An 18,383-nucleotide genomic window follows, 5' to 3' on the forward strand; every position below is an offset into this window, starting at 1 on the left:
TTGTATTTTTCTTAAATGTAAAAAAAAAGATTATAATTTCTCCTAAACAATATGTATTATTTATTTAGTTTTATGCATATTTATTCTAATAGATGTCGCTGCAATTCCTAACCCCGACAATATCTGCACTAGAAGTTCATGCACGTGCCTAGGTTAAGACACGGCACAATTTTATAGATCGTTGTGTAGAGAAAATGGCGTCTCTCACAGGAGTTCGTTTTTTAATGAGAAATACCAGTACTCTTAAAAATTCAATCAGTCGACCATGCTTACGTGGTGTTATTACACAACTTCAGTTAAACGAAAAATATTTTCATTGTAAACGACAAAGTACCATTAAAGTTTTACCGCAGGTAAACATTGCTCTTTTCTATAGCTCCGTGAAACTCCCTTTTGATGGTTCATATATTGGACTTAAAATTACGTATTATGTAACTGAAATAATTCGTATTTTGACAAAATATAAAACAATAGATCGTTTTATGTTTATAGCAATAATTTAACAAATACTATTAATATAACATGTCACATTATAATTAAATGCGATGCATATAAAGTGGAATGTCTTCATATTTTCGATATCGATATTCGGATTTTGTTTTTATATTGATATTATTTTATTTAACACTGAATTTGTTCTACGATCAAAGGCAGAAAATAGTGGTTTCTCGTGTTTTATTCTTTTCATTCAACTTCTCACAAACTTTGTTAAAAAAAGAAATATTATAGCAATATAAAATAATACAGAAATGGTCTTGTACACATAGGTAACAACACAGAGTGTACGATTGTACTGTGTAGATACCAAAAGACAGACTCTTGAGAAACGTGTTCTAACAGTGATCAAAGCCTATGATAAAGTATCTGCAGACAAGGTTGTAAAATTATATATTTTCTACAAACTATTGTTTTACAGGGCCCACGAGTCAAGCAGGTGCGTCACTACAGTCATAAGGCACCATTATCACTTGAGCTTATTAAGGAGCGTGTGCTTTTAGTACTCAATCTCTATGATAAAATTGATCAAAACAAGGTATCTGATCATCATAATAGGATATAATAGTGAAAATGCGTGTGAAATTGGTTTTGCAAATATTATATAATGTAGCAACCTCCTATTTAAAAAATATTTCAAAATAATTTTGCTTGTTTCAAAGCATCTACAACAGATAATTTTTTATAAACACTTGGCTTGAATCGTGGAGTCTCTGTAATAAACTGATATGTAAATTTAATTTTTATCTTATATTTTTTATGTTTTTTTTTGTAGATATAAAAATATATATTATTTTGATTACATATCAGTTATTTGATCTCACTATTTATGGATATATTCTGACTAATAATTTTAAATCTTACACAGTTAACCCTGGAATCCCATTTTATGAATGACTTGGGTCTGGATTCTTTGGATCACATAGAAGTTATAATGGCAATAGAAGATGAATTTGGTTTTGAAATACCAGATATGGATGCAGAGAAATTATTACGACCAGCAGATATAGTACGTTATGTTGCAGACAAAGAAGATATTTATGAATAAATATCTACATAAAAGTTACCACTTTATAGTCAGATATTTTTATTTTTAACATATTGTATAAGAAAAACATTTTTGAATTTTGTTTTGCCTGTATATAAATTTTCAGTTGTTATAATAATAAAGCAAACTATTAGATTCAAATATAAATGAACATTTATTATTTATGATACTATAAAGGAAACAAATTTATATTCCATTTATAAATACTGCATTTTGAAGTAAAGAATAAATTAATTAGAATTAAGTTGACGCCAATAATAAAAATTATGTTGTAGGAAAATGACTGAAATACAATATTGTTGATCAAATTTTATTGTATAAATTTTTTCCAAATCATTTTAACTTTTTATTATTAATAAGACTTAATAATTTTAAAATATTTAAAAAGTATCAAAGTTTTGAATTTAATCCTGTTCGAACTTCTTTGAAGACGTCCCAATGCGCGAGTATCTGACATTATCCGACTACCCCACACATCCCTACTTTCAAGTCTATTTTCTCCGTCAATCCTGACAATGATGCGGGGCAGAGATTTTTAAAATATTGATCTCGTTTGATATGCCATAAGCTGGAACTTCGAAGCTTTGCAAATTTGCGAATTTACAATTCTGGAACGTTTTCGGAATCGGATTTTCAGTCTATAAAAGTTTGAAAAGTCCTAATGTAGAGAATATATAAAATAAAAGAATACTGAGTATACGCGTTTACACGAACGTCGTAAAGAATGCTTGTGTGATACTTTTGGTTCAAATAATATTCGAACAAATCAGAATTAACATACGTAAAATAAACAAAAATTCGTCGAATAATGAGTATAATTTCCGGCTGAACGAAAATATGTAATATAAAAATTTTGAAATGACACAGCAATGCCATCTAACGGCATTTTGACAGAAATCTCTTTGACGTTTGGGATCAACGCGTTCGCGCTGTGCGCGTCTATGGTTCTGCTCGCGTGGAAAGTGAACGAGAAAAATTCGTGACGTGCTTAACCCACATTTTTCTTGTAGTATTTGTAAAATGTTCGTTTTTCTGCAATTTTTCCTGTTGTTTCTGTAAACGCCTAATTTTAAACAATAATTTTTAAAAGATTGAATCTTCCAAAGTGACCATTCGAATGTTCCGTGAAAGAACATAATGCTTATATTCGCGTATGGACACCAGTGCCAGAACGATAGTTAGGTGAGTGAACGTACGAGAGGTCCCTGAACGCCAAGTTAGATATCACAGCTGGTATCCTGACTTTTAGTACGATGATTTCAATCCTTCATATTTTAACTTTCTCCAGCATACTTATTGTGTTATTTGTACACAAAAGCTGCTTTCTCATGATTTTTGTTACATAATTATCACAATTTTGAGTTTTGTCGCGCGAAAGTCTACAGTTTTTGTTCATAGTACAAATTATCGAACTGATTAACGAACTTAAACGGATTTCATGTTGCAACACGAATGTCAATGAGGTTCTTTATTTATTCGACTTTCATAAAAATTGTGGTGTATTTGTACATGTTTTTACGTATTCGTAAAAGGGGTTACTTAAAATTTCGAATCGCCTATATATGCTTTCTCTAATAAACACCATATTATTTACATTGTTTATGATTTGTAGGTTTTATACAAATAAGAAACAAGTGATACTGTCCTAAAGGCAGTATGAGTGTAAGTAAAATACATTAAAAACCATTGCATAAAGTTAAATAAATATAATATTATGTATTAATATTTTAAACATATTTGTAGAATCCTTATAGAGCCAGACCAACTAGGTCTAGAGTAGATCACAATTTAGGATATGGAGTTCATAATCAAAATGTGTGGAATCCAGTATCTAGAGTACAATCAGATATGCCATCGAATGATTCCATTCAACGTCAGCCCCCCATTGTAAATCAGTCTAAACAATCAACTGATCCTTGGAATAATTCATGGAATTGGGACTTTGACAAGCAAACAACAGAAAATCAACAACAACAGCCCCAACCGCAAGAACATCAGCAACACTATGTACCTTCATATACGAATCAAGGACAACTTATATCTAATTCTGTTCAAGATCATTGTTATCAAAATGTAAATGGTAACAAGTCTGACTTGCTCAATCAGAACTTAATGTTAGATAGAAATGCATCTGCAACAATTGCCAATAGACCACCAACTTCAAATCATTCGGACACCTTTAAACCTTATTCAAATTATACTCAATATCAGCAATATCCAACGCTACCACCACCACCGCAAGTAACTTCCTCCAAACCTGGATCTATGAATTTTGATCAACCTCAATGGACAAATGAACAGCCTAAAAATCTTCCTTATGGACAGCAAATATCAAATATACAGCAGCAAAAAGATCAAGGAACTCGTCCTGCTTTAGTTGGTAGTAATTACAATTGGAATAAGCCTGATCAAACAAATTTAATGACTCCACATAATTGGCAAAGTCATACTAATTTGTCAGGTCATGTACAAGATCCAAAAATAGATAAGGAAACACATGGTTTTGATGACATGGGTAATCAGAGTGTACCATCGTTACAGCAAACTAGTACAAATCAGCACCTTTTACCCTCTACTGAAAATAAAGAACATTCCATAAATGAAGCTAATAATTGGTCAAATCAAGTTAATGTATCAACTCTTCAGAGAAATAGTCAAAATCGTGATACCATATTGACCAATCAACAACCAACACAAACATATAATACCAATAATGAATTTAATTCATGGTCACAAACAGGAAACATAGATACTTTGCAGCAATGGAAACACACAGATGATACATATTCGAATCAGTGGTTACAGGAACAACGAGAGAATAATAATTTAATAGAAGAAAGCATCAAACAAGATAATACTGCTACTCTTGCAACAAATGACTGGCAACAAAGTCATTCTCATCATGCTTTACCTAATGTGATAACAGCAACAGAGCCCAGTACAGACGATGAAAAGAAAAAATCTATTCCTTTGTTACACGCAAATTCTTTAAACTCTATGGATACTAATATACATACAAAAACGAATGTCGTTAAATCACAGTTATCAGATTCTCGTCTTAATGTGTCTGGTACTCCTGAAACTGTATCAACAGTTGCCAGTTCCGAAAATGTTTCAATGCAAGAAAGTAATGACTTTAACCTAGTTAGTGAATCAATAGAATGGGGAAAAAATAATGCAACAGAAGAATTACCTGCAAAATTAGAACAGTTGAATCTTGGTACTAAATTGAATAAACATTTGGAAAATTTAAATGAACCAAAAGAAATAAATCCTGTTATGGCAGAGGATGCATGGAGTCAAAATACAGCTTCCCATACAAGTACTACACCTGATAATATACCTGGGTTACCTTCAGATTATGTTTTACCTGGTACTGAAAGCACTCATTCTAACGAAAATCAAAATATTATTAGTAAGGAACATTCAATGCTCAATACATATCAAATGTCGAATGTTAAACCAATGGATAGCATAGCACAAAGTGGATATGATCAGTGGTACAGTCAAGCTGCATTGCCACTCTCTTCAGAAAATACATGGTATTCAAAAGATCATATTTGTCCACCCAAGGAATGGGTTACCGAACAAAACGTAGAAAATTATGAAAATATACAGCAGCCTTCAGAGTTTGTAAATTTAGAAGTAGTTACTCCATCATTACAGAAACGCGATATCTACGGCTCTAGAGATTCTATTAACAAAGAAACTTTAGATAACGATCCGAAACCAGTTGTGAATCCTGTCAAGGAACCAACTAATGCGCGTGATTTCAGACAAGAAGTAAATAATATCGAGGTACCCTCTGCTCCACAATCGGCACGTTCTCATACGCTCCTTCAGTCAGAACAGGTAATGTAATAATTCAATTTTTCATATAAGTAAAAAGTAAATAAAAATTGTTTTACAGGTACCAGATAATTATGAGTTTGCAACAAATGATAGAAATACGTTTTTGGAAACTGGAGAATTAACCGATTCTCATCAGGAACATGAACCAACACCACCGAGCCAAGATGATGAAAATGATGAAGTGCCTAATGACATTCCTTTCTTGCGAGAAGTACCAGGACAATCAAGTTCCATAGACCCACGAAGAAACGACCCAACAGGACAGGAACAGTATATTCAATCCGGTCAAAGACTACCTGATCCAAGAAGAAATGATCCTTCTGGTCAGGAGCAGAGTGTTCCGTTAAGAAATATGTCCGATAGATCTGAACGTCGTGATGTTCCACCAGGGCAGGAACGAAACGTACCTTTACTTTCACGAACGGATTCCGATACGATGGAACGTCGCAATGATCCATCCGGCAGAGAACGATCTCTACCTCCGCAGCAGTCCCGCAATGATCCTTCTGGAGAAGAAAGACATCAGTCTCAACCTCAGATCATGCTTGAACCTAGCGAAACGAGAGAAGTACCTGGAAGGGGTAACGAATCTGAAGATTCATCTCAGCAAACCAATGAGAATTTAAGACAAATACCAGGAGGCGCATCTCCAAACGAAGTCACTCAATCATCGGATGATAGATCCAATGGAAGGATAGTTACAGGTTCTCAAGAAGTTGCTTCTACAGGCTGTGAGAGAAAATTTTATATGTGCGCGAATTTTGTTTTCGAACGAATAATTCTTATTCTTGGTTTTAGCTACGATACAAGACCAAACGAACGACTCGAGGAATAAGCGCGAAGAAGCAGTTGGTGCTTCTATACGCGAAAATCAAGGAGTTGCCATTTTATCGAATCGCAGAGACTCGTACGATGATGAAGATGATGAAGGTTCTGCGAACAGTAGAGACGATAGCAGAGAAAGACGTCGCGATAGCAGTTCTGAACGTCGACGATATGAATACGAACGAAAAAACGCATAGTCAGTATTAATAAATTATACATGTGTACTGATTCATATTCTATTTAATAATTATGTAATGATTTATTTGCAGTTACGATCGTGAACGGGAGTTCGACGATGATTATTTCTATGATCGTCGTCGAGGAGGAGACAACGATCGAACGTACCCTACACGAGACGAATTCGACCGTCGGGAAATTCCGTATCGAGAAGATGATCGCAAGCATCATAGTCGCGATGATCTGGATAGACACGCGAGGGAAGAAATCGACAGAAGAAGAGTTAAAGAAGATTTGGACGAGAGAGACGGAAGAAGAAGGCCTGAAGACCGTAGAAAAGAAAGAGACGATATGCGTCGCAGGGACAGAGAAGCCAGGGAATATGATCCGCGATACTCTAGAGATCGTGAATATATTGATCGTGATAGGAGAAGGGATGACCGACGATCGAGACGATACGACGATTACGATATAAGAGATCCATATAGAAGAGAATATTATGATGATCCTTATAGTAGAGGGTACTTATTTCTTCAATACGTATTAACATTTCAGGATACAGAGTTAGTTTAGATATATATCTTTTTCCAGGTCTAGGCCATCTAGTAGATCTTCTTACAATGATAGAGATCGAGAATATTATATGCGAACGAGAGATCCCTACTACGGTTACAATGGTATGTAAGTCAATCAGGCATTTTATTAAATTTATGTTGTCAAATAAATTAATATATATTATTGTGATATAGGATATCCTGGATACGATTATGGTGCCCATTACGCCAGTAATTATTATGCGTATATAGAAAATTTACGACGTACAAATCCTGCTGCTTATTCTGAATGGTATCATAAATATTATGCTAACCAACACCAACAACAGCATATATCTCGAGGTGCAAGTAATTATCCAGAAGATAGAGCAAGTGTTCATTCGGGACGAAGCTCCTGCGACGAAAGGTAAGCGTTAAAAAAGTGATTGGGAAAGGAAGCAATTGGATCTGAATATTTTAACTTTATTTTTCTATAGATTTTATAATATCGATTATGTGTTAGATTTTTTACAAATCCAAGTGCATGCTTCCACTCATCAAACAAAGCATTGTATGTTCCGTATTTCGGGTATCCTGGATGGACCAGGAGTCCACAGCGAAGACAGAATTCAAGTTATCGAAATTTAAATAGGTGAGACCGGGAGAATTCTCTCGGTTTGACACTTTCAAACGTTAGACATCCAATTTTTTGTTTCTAGTAATAATTTAGTTAAAAACGTAAATATCTCTTTCTGAATTAGGCGTAAATCCTTTAGTAGATATATATTCAATTTCTTTTACCTTTGTAAATTTTCTTAAAACAAAAAATCCTGTCTTCTTTTCCTGTAGATGCTAAATAATATTCTAATATAGTAACTGCTTTGAATACGTTATTTTCTGTTGACGATTAAAAGGAGGTTCATGACTATTGTTGTTCCTGTTGTAATTTTATTGTTATCGAGTTCAATTCGTAATACGAAAAACATTGTTTTTCAGGACGACTGGAGATAAACGTACTATAGGTGATATATCTATGCTAGAAGATTCGATATCCACTTCGGCGCGCATGACACCGTCTAAATATTCGGTTTCTCATGTATACGGTACAGTTTAAAATTAAAAAAAATTTTTTTCGTAGATTATCATGTTTTATAAAAATATTTTATTTTTAGGGTGTTTTTCTATCGGAGCTCTGATACACGTACATCCAACTTATCCGAGTGATGGTGAAAGGGCCAAAGTAGACATTATTAGATTAGACAACTTACTGTCGTATGATCCTGTAACGCGAGATTTACGAGCTTATCCCGGACCTCTGATTAAGCAAGTGTAATCAGTACTTCTATGATCTAAGCATGTATATTTTCTAGTTAATTGAATTTCTTATCATTTTTAATGTTACAATATATTTATAGGTATGCATGCTTAGGTATTGGTTAGAATTGCACTGTTTTCATTTTAACGTTTATTTTTCTATACAGGGGTGTTACTCATAAGAAAACTATTATTGAATATTGTGAGAACAAAATTAAGAAAGCAGCATCAAACGAAGAGATGACCGATCGAGCTTCGTACATACTTTTATATGAGCTAATGATTATGTTAATCCAACAAAATGGAGTAAGAGATACTTTTTAAGCATATATATATATGCGTATAATTCTATACCTAATTGCATGTATTTTTTCAGAATGTTGTTGGTGTTGATATAGCAGCATTGTTGCTCAGAAACAAAGATTCATATCCTTATGATATGAATAAGCAAAAAGATTCGGGAAGAAGGGAATCGGTCATATCGCAGAGATCTGGTGTCACGATCGGAGATAGTCTTCAAAGTAGTGTAGATGGTGTGACAGCTTCCGAAAAAGTTGAAAATAAACCACGAAAAAGTATCGAACAAATTACGGACGAGTTTAGAAATACGCTACTTTATGGATTAGTTCAAGAAGCACTAGGTACATGTATTTCTGTATTATGGGTGTCATTCAGTATAAAAACCATTTAAATGTATATATTTTATTTTTTCGGTATAGAATATGCAATGAACGAAGGACTTTGGGGACACGCACTCTTCTTAGCTAGCAAATTGGATAAACGTACTCATGCATCTGTTATGGCACGTTTTGCAAATAGTTTACCGTATCATGATCCATTGCAAACTTTGTATCAGCTTCATTCTGGCCGCGTGCCTGCTGTTGTTACCGCTATATCGGATCCACGATGGGATGATTGGAGACCTCATTTAGCCATGATTATATCAAATACGTCTGCTAACCCTGAAATTAATCGTCGTTCGATCACGACTCTCGGAGACACACTTTCCGCACGAGGAGACATTCACGCGGCTCATTTTTGTTACATACTTGCACAAGTTGACTTTGGTGCTTATGAAGCAAGTAACGTGAAGCTTGTGTTAATTGGTGCAAATCATCATAAACCGTACAATTCATTTCTTTCAACGGAAGCAGTTATGCTCACGGAAATATATGAGTACGCTAGAAACCTCAGTGAACCAGGATTTACATTGGTGGATTTACAAACTTTTAAATTTGATCTAGCGGTAAAAATGGTGGATCATGGATTAATAGAAAAAGCTTTATTGTACATAGAACAAATTGCAATAAATATTGCTAATGAACCATCGAAGTATAAGAAATCGTTTATCGATGCAGTGTATAACTTAGGGGACAGAATTAGATATCATGATCCAGTCTATAAAGATTCCATAGATGAAGCTACAACTTTAGTATGGTTTAATAATTTAGCTGAAATTGTTGGTAAATTCCATGTAAGTTCAAATAGATTAATTCTTTGAAAACTTATTCTTGCCATATGGAAAGAAAAATTATACATTTCTATGTTTTTACAGTCTGGAGAAATGATTGAAAATGAAGATTATGGTTCTCAAACTAAATTAGCAAAATATAATGAAAATTCAGTAATGCAAGAAACGAAACAAAAACCGAATATCGTTCAATCAGAATACAGGGAAGGCCCAATATCAATGATGGAAGTAGCTTCAAGCAATGTACAATCAGACTGGCAGCCTTTATCTTTGCCGTCCAATATATCAGATGCTTATGATCAAAGCATGCAGTATACCACTAATAACGAAGAATCTTCTCAATATCAACAATCACAACAGCAAGATTATTGGAATCAAGATTCGTATTATCAGAATAATTATGGAAGAAACGACAGCACTGTTACTAATTGGCAACAACAATCAACTCATACGTCGTATCCTACGGAACAAGGTGACGTCGATAATTCACAGCCACAGGAAAAATGGAACTATGAGGTAAATTAATCGTTGCAATTGTATTCATACGTTTTATATCATCACACGTGCATTATCATAAAACTATTATGAACGCATTGTCAATTTCATTTGCATGCGTGTTTTATGTATCCAAAAGTTTTGCGTTTATTTTCTTCGTTGATTAGTATGTAGAAATAACATGTTTTCAACTTTTTCTTGATGCTTTCATATGGACAGACGGAAAGGGAAGAAAAAACACCCACTCCTGAAGTAAGTAATTATATGCTTACTCCGGATAGTAATCTCGATCCTGAGTGGTCATTGGATGACACCAATGTTAGTTCATTACGACGGCGAAAAGTATTAACCAATTCAAACCAATACATCGCTTCTTGTTCTTCTGTTTCTAATCTTAATACCTCGACGACAACATCGTCGAGTTCTAATCCTTATAGATCTACCACTTTAGATGAAAAATCTGTGAAATCTAGAAAGCTTACGACGTACCCAAAGATTAATGCAAATTATCCAAAAATTTTATCTAATGGTAAAATCCATCCAAAAGATATAAATAAAATAAAGAAATTAGACGGCAGATATATAAAACCGCCCTCTTCGAAGCCCCCTGTCTTTTTAAAATGTAAAGTTAAAAAGAAAACTGAGGATAATCATGAAAATATGTCAACAGGAGCGGAAGAAAATGATTTCGCTTCGTCGACAACCACTGATTTAGATATTCAATTTAGTAAAGTAAAGTTTGATTCTTTGTCCAAGTTCAGTTCGAATTCGGAGAGCGAAACGCTTGCAGTTTCTAAGAATGAAACTCAAACTCTAACACAGTATTGTAATTTTGAGGATAAAAAGGTTATGAGAGTAGCTCCGCATATTCGAAGGAAAGATGTTATTTGTGACACGGTAGATGCATGGTCGCATTCTAGTTCTTCAAAGAATACCAATGAATTGTGTCGGTATAAGCCACTCATATTTGGTGGCACGTATCCGATAGACTTGCCAGTTAGTAGATCTACGGCTGATCTTTGTTTAACCGAATTCGAAGATGTTCCTACTGAAAATTTCATTCCCAAAACGTATGATATCGATTGTCCCACAAATTGCGAGTAGATAGTACATCTGTTAGATATGACATTGCTACGCGTTTGTGGTTGTAATTGCAAAACGTGTTAAATTAATATTTTAATGCAGTTCTTCCGCTATAAAATCATGTTTGACAAATAACATTTCGTGTTATTATGAAATATGTGTGAATGGTTAACAGCGCAGATCTTTGACAGGGATGAACAAAACGTGGTTTATAGTACTTGTTCTTTGTTTTAGATATCATTTATGTATATAAATCTGTTAATGTTAAATATATAATAAAGTTTCCCATGTTATTCACTTTTTTGAATTTTTGATAGCTGATCCTCTTTTGTGCTTACATATCTTGATTATAAATACGTAATATGAGCAAAGTTTCTCACTATTTACTGTGGCAGTTCGATCTTTTAAAATCATATGCAAATTACAAAATTCAACAAAACTATGAACATGAACTTGTACTATCGCAATAAATAGTGATTAACTTTGCTTGAACAACTGTGCGATGATGAATTGTATATTTCATTTCAGCCATCTCAGCCAATGATTTCTATGACACCGTCTACGAGAAAACAATACGACCCATTAGAAGAATTGGATGCACTAGAGACTCCGAAACAAGCTTCAAAACCTGTGTCTACAGCTAAAAAAACTTCCGAGAAATCAACGGAGAAGAAACCTTCCAACAGCGGAAGTTCTTGGTTCGGTGGTCTTTTCAGCAAGCTGGCTCCAAAACCAAGGAATCAGATGATTCTACCAGATGATAGTAATCCAACGGTAAAATCTTCAAAATGTATTATATTTCCTTTTAGATCATTAAAGGATTACGATAGATGGTTTTATGTTTTATGTCGCTTAAGGGCTCACGCGGGTACTTTTGGTAATTGAACGTCTATTATGATGTCTTTTATGACGGGAGATGAAAAGGCTAGTATAACTCAGTGTCAGATCATTTGATTAACAGCTAATGAATTATTGATATATTCTGACTTAACATTTTATATTTCATTTCTAACATATAAAATGAACAGTACAGTTGTTTGAGCCCTGTAATTCGTATAAATGGTGTTACCCTATGTTTTATCTATTCAAATGAACATAAGTTACGTTCGTTCACGTTGTCTTTTAATTTTGTAATAGATTGTTTGGGATCCTGTTGCTAAAAAATGGACGAATAAAGATGAAGACGGGGAAAGTAATTCTACAACGTTAGCTCCACCTCCAAAAGCTGCTGATATGGGATTCAGAGCACCTGTAACTGAACATACTCCTCAGCCACTACAACCATCTCAACCGATTCAACCACCTTCGCAAGCTGACGAATCAGCAGTGAATAAATTTAAACTACCTAAAGGCAGAAGTATGCGTGCCAATTACATAGATGTAATGAATCCTAATAGTTCGAAAAGTAATGCACCGCCTTCAGCGGTACCTACTCCAGTAACATCTCCATTGGTGCCTATGGCAGCTTCGTCGCCTCAATTATTCATTCCTGCTCCAGGTGAATTTTTAATAACTTCCAATATTTTGTTATCATTGTCAGCATAATTCTATCGTTCACTTCAAATCATTGTGTTTAAATTTGTTTAGTCAATGATCCAAATGCTCCGGTTGACTTCTTAACGTCTACTTCAACACCGGTTGCACCTTCTACGAATGCTTCCGAAAATACATCTCAAGGGGTGAGTCTTTGACATTGAAATTAATATTCGGAAACATCTATGCACATTGAATCGTGTCTTGTTACCACAAACATATATACAACATTAACAATACAGTTTCAAACCCACTGTACACAACCCCTTCGTTACCTTTATGTTATGGCTGCAGTATGCTCGTATGCAGCTTAGTTGTATTTCTGAACGTGTTTCTGGAACTGTAATGTTAAGGTGTTATTCTCTCATGAAAGTACTTTAAAACCACGTTCATGATGAGAATTTGTATATGCCTTAAGTTTCCCTTAGTTTTGTGCATTCTCTATTTATTCAAAAGTATCGTAATTGTCTTCTTAATTGTTCATTTGTATAAAAGTTAAACGTTCCTGTGGCTATTTGAATTCTGCAATGGAAAGTAATCGAATTCATAAGTAGGTCTTGTTCCTTTCACATGATACGGTCGAACGATAAAAATAAATATATGTTTAAACTTTCATTTTTATTCGTCTAAAGATTGTGTGCTTTCTATGTCATACTGTAGCAGTTGTCGTTCCAACTAGATTTTCCAAGATCACAATAGATATTCTCTTGTTTGCAAACCTGTGTTTAATCCACCTTTCTTTTTATGTTTCCTTTGCAAGCAGTCGGGGAGGCAGAATGATGTAGCCAAATAATAATTGTTGCTGATAGTAAGGACTATTTTAATAATTGTATACATTGTTCTTTATTATCGTGCATGCATAGTTTGCAATGTTTATTTAGCAGTATGTGTGGCAGTATGAAAATTTCATGCATGTTTGATGCAACGACTTTCAATATGTTTATAGCTTGTTGAGATACTTGTTTGTTCTTCTTTGATTCTTCTTTTTTTTCAATATCACACTATGGCTTGGTGCTACTTCAAGATCTTTTATTTTGCACGTACACGAGTTTTTAGTAGTAATATACCAATATGGGATAATTAGGTTCACAGTGTAACATATGGTACAGGACACTAAAAATAATGCATTTATATATTTACATTTTTAGCATGATTACTTTATTTTATCATTATTACTTTTTTTATTACATTGTACGTATCAAATAGATTATCATATTCTTATACATTACACTGCAAGAGATTTGCAATACCAACCGTTTACATTTCTGATATTTTGCGATTTCTTGTACTATTACTTTTGTATTAAAATAAAAAGTTTATGTTGTAAAAAAGTCAAGTATTTTGCATTAAGAAACGTCGGTGTTGCATCCTTGTATATTTTGATGCTTAATCATAGCAACAGGGCGATTATTGGTTAGTGAGATAAGATTGTGTGTTATATATGGCATACAGCTCTCTCGATGGAGCTCAACCAGCTCGTTATCGCGAGAGGTGCAGAGCTACACTATGAGGGATCCGCGTCTCCTCCAACGGAACAAGGTAATCCAGTGGCATTAAACATTTTCCTTCCCAGAGGTGACCACTTACAAGTATTATTCAACAGTATATCGATATTTTAATTTTTTATTATTATATTGTGATTTTGCATAAAACATTTATAATATAATTATGTATTACAGAGTATATTTTACTTGGTGTTTTTGTTCATTTTATAATTATCTTTTATTCGTGTTTTCGAGAAAAGAATGTCCTACAATTTTATAAAAATTCATCTTCTATTTACGTGATTTGAACCATTTAAAAGATACTCTATACAGTTTAATAAATACCAGATAAAACGTTTCTCTTAATTCATAGCCATATAGATTTCGCCCTTGAATCAAGCTTAAACTCATTATATCAGTCACTTCATTTTTGTGAAAATTAAATGGCAAAACTATGGGAAAGCTTGGTGAAGGATGTATTTTTGGTATTGGCCTCGCAACGTATGTTTACATATTAATTGCAAATACAACATTTTTATGCTTTGTGTCACTCAGTTATGTAAGTTATGAATATATTGTATACATATAAGACAGAATGATAGGATCTTTTAATTAATAATTTTATAATGTCATACAACCTTATTTTAGGACAGAATTGTGTAAAAGATAGTGTAAATATTTGATCGAATTTATAATATTACGTCATTTAATTTTAACATGATTCTACGATTGATTTATTATTAATAATAATAAAAATTATACTCTTCAGGGACCAATGATGTACAACCCGAATGAGGTGAAGAATCGTCCAGCGAAAAACATGCAACAACAGAGTCGATATCAACCACGATAAAATTCGCAAAATGAATGTAAATCCGTTGATAATCTATAATCAGTATCACGATAAAAATATCGTTAACAACAGAAGCAAAGGTACCTCAAAGTAAGTAAGTCAACGCGTAGACGTCACACATTTTAGTCAAGCACATGAAAATTTCGCAGGGTTGTGTTCAGAGTTTTACATGAATCGATTCATTTTTTGGAGTAAAAACAAACAAGTTATATTGTTAGGGAATAATTGCTTATAAATAATCTTATTGACAAATGTAAACTATCACAGAGTATACAAAAGACATAAGTTTAAACAAGTCTTAATATGAACTGCAAAAACAAAATATTTGTGTTTCTTGACTTATACCCTGAGAAACGTGCACTCTGAGCATATAAAGTAACCGTTCGCTAAATGAGCGCGACTACAGCTCTAAACTGATTTTTTCTGAAAACTCTGAACAATCAGTGTTTCGAACAATCAGTGGCTTTGTAAGTAAGGGATATTCTTAACGCTCATTTAACGAATAATTACTTATATATTGATCGAATTTCGTTAATCGTACACAGGGTATTTGTTTGATAATAATAGGTTTTTTCACGGAATGTTTTTTAGCAAACTCGCTGAAATATGATAATGTAAATCATAGGTTGTTTTTATTATCTTATAACTGTTGCAATTTAACTCGTTTATCTTATAACATTCGTCGACTATGTAAAAATTCCTTCACAAAACGATATACATACATGGCTGATATTATGCTAAGTAAGTTAAAGGAAATACCGAATTTTGCGAAGTTTATAATCTAATCGCAAAGATAAATTAATCTTACATAGATCTATAAATCAATCTTTGAGTGAACGCGGTTGGGAAGAATAATTTTGAACTTGTGACAGGATTCACGTTTTATTTGAGTATTTACAATTTTTTCTAAAACGTGTTCTGTAAACCTGTAAGAAGAATAATGTTGGTCGTATGGTTTACATTATACGAAAATTTATTATGAAAGCTAAGCGCACGGTATGTTGATTTTATACAATGGCGGCGAACAATACTGCATATTTAAAACGAAAGAAGTATCGACGATGTAAGAAATGTTAGAAATATGAAAATTTTATGGATCCTATTGTTAGGCGGCTTGTAATACAAGTACTGTTATTAATTGTCAGGCTACTATATCGTTACAGCAACGTTATTTCCAATAAAAAGCATAACTGTCTACTCAAGCTGGAAAAATTGGCAAAATGCTTTAACTTGTATTTCCATCTTATACAGTTGAATTACGATAAGAAGCTATTTTCAGATTTTAACTTCTTCAAATAATCTTGAAACCTCAATTTAACATAAGGTGCATAGTTCATTATCAAATGTAAGATAATTGGTGCTTTTGAAGCATTCGAAGTGATAAGATCAATCGAGAAAGAAAATATTTTGCGAGGGTAATTAATTATTCTGGAAGTATATGTTCCTCTCGGTGATGTATTCCATATTATATTTTTTATGAGCATAAACCTTCCTAATTGAGAAAGGTTCGTTCAGTTATATTATGTGATGAATTCAGAAAGCACGATTAACAAAAGAGAGTAACGTTTAGGCAATGTATAAAACGGTAAAGCAAGTTTTGTAGATCAGTTCAATAATTATCGAAAACCAGATAAAGAGGTACGAAAATTAAAAGTGTGCGTCAAACAAGTAAGATGTGTATGAGAGTAAGAAAGATCGTTTGTCCATAATGTTTATATTGAAATGCGCTCTATTAATGTTTGAGAAAAAAAATGAAAGGAGAAAACAGTTCCATTTCACTTTGAAACGCGATATTCTGTTTGGCCACTAATCATAGTAGACATGATCGTAGTCGGGTTATCGGTGCAAGAAGATCCAATTTTTGTCCTCTACGACAAAGTTAAGACCATTTTCCTGTCTCCTTGGCTAAATTCATGATAATAGAAGTGAAGCTAAGTTTGTCGATTCTTGTAAAATATATTAGATACAGTACTTTTCAGAGGAACCTTTACGTATATTTTACGAATCCGTTTCTTGTGTATGAATATGCACTCACGCGTATTTGTACACAATTAGAAATTGGATGTGCATGTATGTTGAAAATAGAGTGAGAAGAGTTGTGTGTGCAGAGAGACTGAAAATAAACGAGAACGATATAAGATCTAAGCACGTAAAGGGTTCCTCTGTTTGTGACTACAATTATTAGATTATTCGGTTTTATACACGCGACATGGTAATATGCTTTTAATACATATATTACGCATAAATTGTAGTATATTAATAATATGAAACGCGTGTTTGTGTATGTTACATGTATATACGTATATATAAATACATAATGGAATTTATAATTTGTATATATATCGGAATAAGTCTCCTCGGAAAAATTCGTATGTTAATATGTTAGGATTAACTCGTCGAATTGTTCTCAAGTAGGAGTCGTTAAAGAAGGGCCATAAAATTCAATGAGTATATGGTTTCTCGTTTTAAAAGAAAGTTATGTTGCAATTATTAATCTATCATTTGAATTTGTCATCTAATTGTTTCTAATATATCTCAATCTCTTTTAGCCATAGTAATAGAAAAATAGTGCTCCTGCATTTTCAATAAAAAAATTGTATTTTTCCGATTTTTTACTGTTTCTCATTTTTTGAAATTATAGTTTTCAACTAAAAAATCTGAAAAAATTCTGTAATATGTGCTACTAGGTCTCCAATGTTTCAGAATATTTTCAGAATTTTTGTACGTTACTAAATAGGAAAAATAGGACAAAAACTGGAATCTCAATTTTTCCCCGGTATCATTCCATCGGTTGAGACAGGCCATTGAAAGTTAATGTCAGATATTTTTTTGGATATGCTATCGAATAATGTATTGCAAATTTCATTTAGTCCAAGATCACATTTAATTATTTTAATTTTGCAGTGAAATAATAAAATATTGAAATGTTATTTTAAGGCGAAACGTTAAAGATGAGTAATAGTATTAATTGAATTGTACGTTATGTATGTATAGGAAGGGGTTTACGAATGTAACATATTAATGGCATATATCTTTAATGCACTTTACAATTCAAATGTTCTATGTATCTTTATGGGAAATAAGGATGATAAGAAATGTATAATGTATATTACTACTATCCTCATTATTATTAATATTACAATAAAGATTAATACAGCTTAACACTTTCGGTTTATTTTGGAATTAATATTGCCGTTCGTACTTAAAAGTACGATCTTCT

At 33.1% G+C, this 18,383-nt stretch overlaps 3 protein-coding genes and 1 long non-coding RNA gene across 13 annotated transcripts; 3 read left to right on the forward strand and 1 right to left on the reverse strand.

Annotated features, from left to right (window-relative positions):
• Nucleotides 1-121: 121 nt before the first annotated feature.
• Nucleotides 122-1,690, forward strand: ND-ACP (NADH dehydrogenase (ubiquinone) acyl carrier protein). 2 transcript variants are annotated; one of them, XM_012296979.2, is made up of 3 exons: nucleotides 122-353; nucleotides 917-1,033; nucleotides 1,364-1,690. In XM_012296979.2, exons 1-3 carry the CDS (start codon nucleotides 195-197, stop codon nucleotides 1,541-1,543), a joined length of 456 nt encoding a protein of 151 aa, XP_012152369.1. In that variant the 5' UTR covers nucleotides 122-194; the 3' UTR covers nucleotides 1,544-1,690. The 2 variants fall into 2 exon arrangements, with proteins under 2 accessions (XP_012152369.1, XP_012152370.1); XM_012296980.2 differs by lacking the exon at nucleotides 917-1,033 and adding an exon at nucleotides 768-875 and having other exon boundaries at nucleotides 123-353.
• Nucleotides 1,691-1,839: 149 nt separating this feature from the next.
• LOC143264251 (uncharacterized) lies at nucleotides 1,840-2,353 on the reverse strand. Its single transcript, XR_013037828.1, has 2 exons — nucleotides 2,258-2,353; nucleotides 1,840-2,181 (listed from the first exon to the last, which is right to left on the reverse strand). It is a non-coding gene; the product is annotated as an uncharacterized LOC143264251 (long non-coding RNA).
• A 132-nt stretch (nucleotides 2,354-2,485) lies between these two features.
• Nucleotides 2,486-18,325, forward strand: Sec16 (endoplasmic reticulum export factor secretory 16). Of its 9 annotated transcripts, none has more exons than XM_012296969.2 (20): nucleotides 2,486-2,725; nucleotides 3,156-3,205; nucleotides 3,287-5,395; nucleotides 5,454-6,126; nucleotides 6,194-6,416; nucleotides 6,490-6,918; nucleotides 6,989-7,074; nucleotides 7,147-7,357; nucleotides 7,927-8,033; nucleotides 8,103-8,259; nucleotides 8,412-8,550; nucleotides 8,621-8,885; nucleotides 8,964-9,718; nucleotides 9,800-10,231; nucleotides 10,430-10,462; nucleotides 11,822-12,067; nucleotides 12,431-12,791; nucleotides 12,881-12,972; nucleotides 13,590-13,634; nucleotides 15,080-18,325. In XM_012296969.2, the coding sequence occupies exons 2-19, from the start codon at nucleotides 3,200-3,202 to the stop codon at nucleotides 13,617-13,619; spliced, it is 6,354 nt and encodes a 2,117-aa protein (XP_012152359.1). In that variant the 5' UTR covers nucleotides 2,486-2,725; nucleotides 3,156-3,199; the 3' UTR covers nucleotides 13,620-13,634; nucleotides 15,080-18,325. The 9 variants fall into 9 exon arrangements, with proteins under 9 accessions (XP_012152359.1, XP_076386617.1, XP_012152360.1 ...); XM_076530502.1 differs by lacking the exon at nucleotides 13,590-13,634 and adding an exon at nucleotides 14,279-14,365 and having other exon boundaries at nucleotides 5,454-6,099; XM_012296970.2 differs by lacking the exon at nucleotides 15,080-18,325 and adding an exon at nucleotides 14,279-14,365.
• Nucleotides 10,469-11,590, forward strand: LOC143264248 (uncharacterized). Its single transcript, XM_076530523.1, has one exon. The coding sequence runs from the start codon at nucleotides 10,475-10,477 to the stop codon at nucleotides 11,312-11,314; it is 840 nt and encodes a 279-aa protein (XP_076386638.1). The 5' UTR covers nucleotides 10,469-10,474; the 3' UTR covers nucleotides 11,315-11,590.
• Nucleotides 18,326-18,383: the final 58 nt, after the last annotated feature.

The sequence above is a fragment of the Megachile rotundata genome, chromosome 4 (assembly GCF_050947335.1).
Source record: "Megachile rotundata isolate GNS110a chromosome 4, iyMegRotu1, whole genome shotgun sequence".
Classification (NCBI taxonomy): Eukaryota; Metazoa; Arthropoda; class Insecta; order Hymenoptera; family Megachilidae; genus Megachile; species Megachile rotundata.